The sequence below is a fragment of the Nicotiana tomentosiformis genome, chromosome 8, assembly GCF_000390325.3.
Source record: "Nicotiana tomentosiformis chromosome 8, ASM39032v3, whole genome shotgun sequence".
Classification (NCBI taxonomy): domain Eukaryota; kingdom Viridiplantae; phylum Streptophyta; class Magnoliopsida; order Solanales; family Solanaceae; genus Nicotiana; species Nicotiana tomentosiformis.
Window position 1 is genome coordinate 44865137 of NC_090819.1, and position 3690 is coordinate 44868826.

Below are 3690 nucleotides of genomic sequence, written 5' to 3' on the forward strand. Positions count from 1 at the left end.
TTCTGCCCGGATTCCCCCTAGAAGCCCCATCAGTGTTCATCTTTATCCATCCCTCCCTAGGTAACTCCCATAGCACCTTGTGCACTTGTAATTTAGGAGTATAATTCTCCAGCATATGCAGCACATCAAGCCACCTATGTGGCACTTGCTTAAGTCCTGGCTTTCTAAACTTCACAAGTGCTTGAATAGTGGAAGACACTTGATAGATGACTCTACTAATCGTAACAGTTTCACCATGCTTATAGCTATTTCTCCTCTTCCATGACTCCCACATAATGATACATGGTAATGCTTGAAAAGTAGGCCTAAGTCTTGGAATAACTTGAATTGTCCAATACTTCACCACTGCTTGGTGCAAGTTTAGACCTTCCAAAGTTAACCCTGCAAAGGAAAAGAAATAAGACCATACCTTTGATGCCGCATAAGATTTGAAAAAGACATGTTCCCTTGACTCCTCATCTGGATTTGTACAACACCAACACCTAGAGGGTACAAAGTAGCCCCATCTTCTGACTCTATCATCAAGAGGAAGCTTCCCCTTCCACAACCTCCACATGAAGAAGGATATTTGGAATGGCAATCTTTTTACCCACATATTCTTGTAGACAATGCTAGGCTCCCTTCTCTTTCTCAAATAACTCCAAGCCAACTTTACAGTGAATTCTCCATTTGCCTCCAACATCCACTAGGGTTTATCTAGTTGCTGATAGAACATAGGAGGTTTGATATTATCCAAGATATGAACTGTAAGATCTTCTGGAAAAAATTTTCGCAATCTATCTTCATCCCAAGTTCCTTCTTGGACCACATCATATACATTATATATTGATTCATCACAATAAAACTCTGGAGGAGTAACAAAATATAGTGCACCTAATCCTGTCCAATTGTCAAACCAAAACAAGGAATATCCCATCTTTGGTTGCCATAAGATTTGATGCTCTACCAAGTCCCTACATTCCAACATTCTTTTCCAAATATGTGAACCAGCTCTCCAAGGTACCACCAATGCATTTAGTTTCTTGCAATATTTTTGACTCATGAAAGAACTCTATAGTGTAGGTTTTATTCTAAAGTTCCACCAAAGCTTGCAAAACAAAGCTTTAGAAACAACATGTAAAGATCTAAACCCCACTCCTTCTTCTACTAGCGGACACAAATTCTTCCATGAGGCCCAATGTTTACTTTTTCCACCAATAGAATTACTATAAAAGAATTGTGCAAACATCTTGTGCAACTTCTCAATGACATAATTGGGAGGATTAACAGCAGAAAGAATGTGAATTGGCATGTTTTGCAATACATGAGAAATCAAAACTGCCCTACCACTAATAGACAACAATTTTCCCTTCCAAGATTGCAACTTATCAAGGACTTTTTGTATGAGTTCTTGATAGTAATCCATCTTCCTCCTAGTGTAAAAAATAGGACAACCAAGATAAGTAAATGGGAAGTCTTGCATGTCTATTTCAGTGATCCTTTGAACCTTGTTGACGACCTCCATACTAGTCGAATGATGCATATATAGCGTTAACTTTGTCTCGTTAATGAGCTTCCCAGAAGCAGCTTCATATGCACTAAGAACTTCCATAACTAGCTGCAAAGAAGTAGCATCTGAAGAGGAGAAAATGATGGTATCATCAGCATAAGCTAAATGATTAATTTTAGGGCTCCATTTAGGCAATCCAAAGCCACAAAAATATAGATTCATATGAAGTGCATTAAGACCCCTTGACAAAGCTTTCGCTGCCAGAATGAATAAAGTAGGAGACAAAGGATCTCCTTGCTTGACTCCTCTAGTAGATTTGAAGAAATCATATGGTTGACCATTAACAAGCACTGAATATCAGTTGTTAGAGACAATTCCAAAGATCAAACCAATGAATCTCTCACAAAAACGCATTTTTCTCAATACTTTTGTCATGAAAAGCCAAGAAAGCCTATCATATGCTTTTGTCATATCAAGCTTGATCACCACATTGGGCCTGCCTTAGTTCTCAATCTTATATCATTGATGATCTCTTGAGCAAGTAACACATTCTCTACAATGCTTCTTCCTTTAACAAAACCAGCCTGCTCATCCGAGATTAAGAGTGGAAAAGGCTCAACCATCCTCTCATGAATAACTCTTTAGAATACTTTATTGATGAAGTTGCTTGAGCTTATTGGCCTCATATCTGAAAATGTTGTGATCTTATTTTTCTTTGGTATTAAAACCAAGTTTGTATGAGTCACAAACTTAGGTAATTTTTGACTATTAAAGAAGGCCCTAATCATATCAAACACATCTTCTCCAATTATATCCCAACATGTATAAAAGAAAAATCTATTGAAACCATCTGGTCCTCCTCCACTCTCTCTATTTAGCCCAAACACAACTTTCTTTACCTCTTCAATAGTTGGCTGTCTGATGAGCTCTTCATTGTGACGTGTCTCCACCATGCTAGGTATATGATCCAGTATGCCAAAATTATTAGGAACCCTATCTTCATGGAATTGTGCCTGGAAAAATCTCACTGCCTCCTCAGCCATTTCTTCATTGTTTTCAAGCCACTGCCCACCACTGTTTTGAATTCTTCTCAATTGCAATCTCTTTAGTCTTCCATTAACTTGGGCATGGAAGAGCTTAGTATTTCTGTCACCATCATTGAACCAATTCATCCCAGCCTTTTGTTTCCAAAATTCCTCCTCTAGGTAAAAATATCTAATGAAATCTGCTTGTACCTTCAACAGCCTTTCTCGATTGTGTGGTGTTGGATTCAGCTCGAACTGTGTTTCATGAACTATGACAAGTTCCTCCAGGCTGGCAACTTTCTGAAAATTGTTATCGTATGTGGCTTTGCTCCACATTGATAGTGCTTTCTTCAATTTCTTCATCTGGTGGTTGAAGAGTACAAAAGGATTACCACTTAAATCTTCTCTCCAATTCTGTATAACCACATCCAAAAAGGAATCATGTTCAATCCAGAATTTCAGAAATTTGAATGACTTCTTGATAGGAGTTGCATTAGGATCATAAGATATGATCATAGGGCAATGATCAGATCCTGTTTTAGAAAGATGTGTGATCTCCAATCCAGGCAGCATTTGTTGGAACTCCATGTTAGCTAAACACTTGTCTAACCTCTTGAAGATGCAGTCACCGTCAGTTCTTCCATTCCACCATGTATAAATACTTCCTTTGAAGCCGAAATCAAACAAGTTACAAGTATTAATACAATGCCAAAAATCTTCAATTTCATTCAAAGATACTGGTCTCCCCCCAAATTTATCCTCACTATCAACTATCACATTGAAATCTCCTCCAACAAGCTATGGAAGAGTCATATCTTGAGCTAAAACATACATTGTATCCCATAGTTCAATTCTTTGAGTTGCATCACATTTGGCATACACTAAAGTGACTATAAATTCCTTGTGCGATTGGACATTTAATAGTCTTAGTGTAAGTTGCTTCTCTATGTCAAAGATCACCTCAACATCATAATATTCCTCCACAAAAGCCCACACCTTATTAGATATGTTAACAAATGCATGAGTCATTCCCAACTTCCTTCTATATTCTTCCAATTTGTTTGAATTTTTCATTGGTTCCATCTGTCCAATGAAGTGAAATTCATATTGTCTAGGCATTGTAACAAGCCTTTCAAAGGCATTCTTTGTATTGACTGACCTTATATTCCAGATAAT

General features: G+C 37.6%; 1 protein-coding gene across 1 annotated transcript; it reads right to left on the reverse strand.

Annotated features, from left to right (window-relative positions):
* Positions 1-685: 685 nt before the first annotated feature.
* Positions 686-3102, reverse strand: LOC138897401 (uncharacterized). The gene is made up of 3 exons (XM_070183368.1): positions 2337-3102; positions 1186-1839; positions 686-879 (listed from the first exon to the last, which is right to left on the reverse strand). Exons 1-3 carry the CDS (start codon positions 3100-3102, stop codon positions 686-688), a joined length of 1614 nt encoding a protein of 537 aa, XP_070039469.1.
* Positions 3103-3690: the final 588 nt, after the last annotated feature.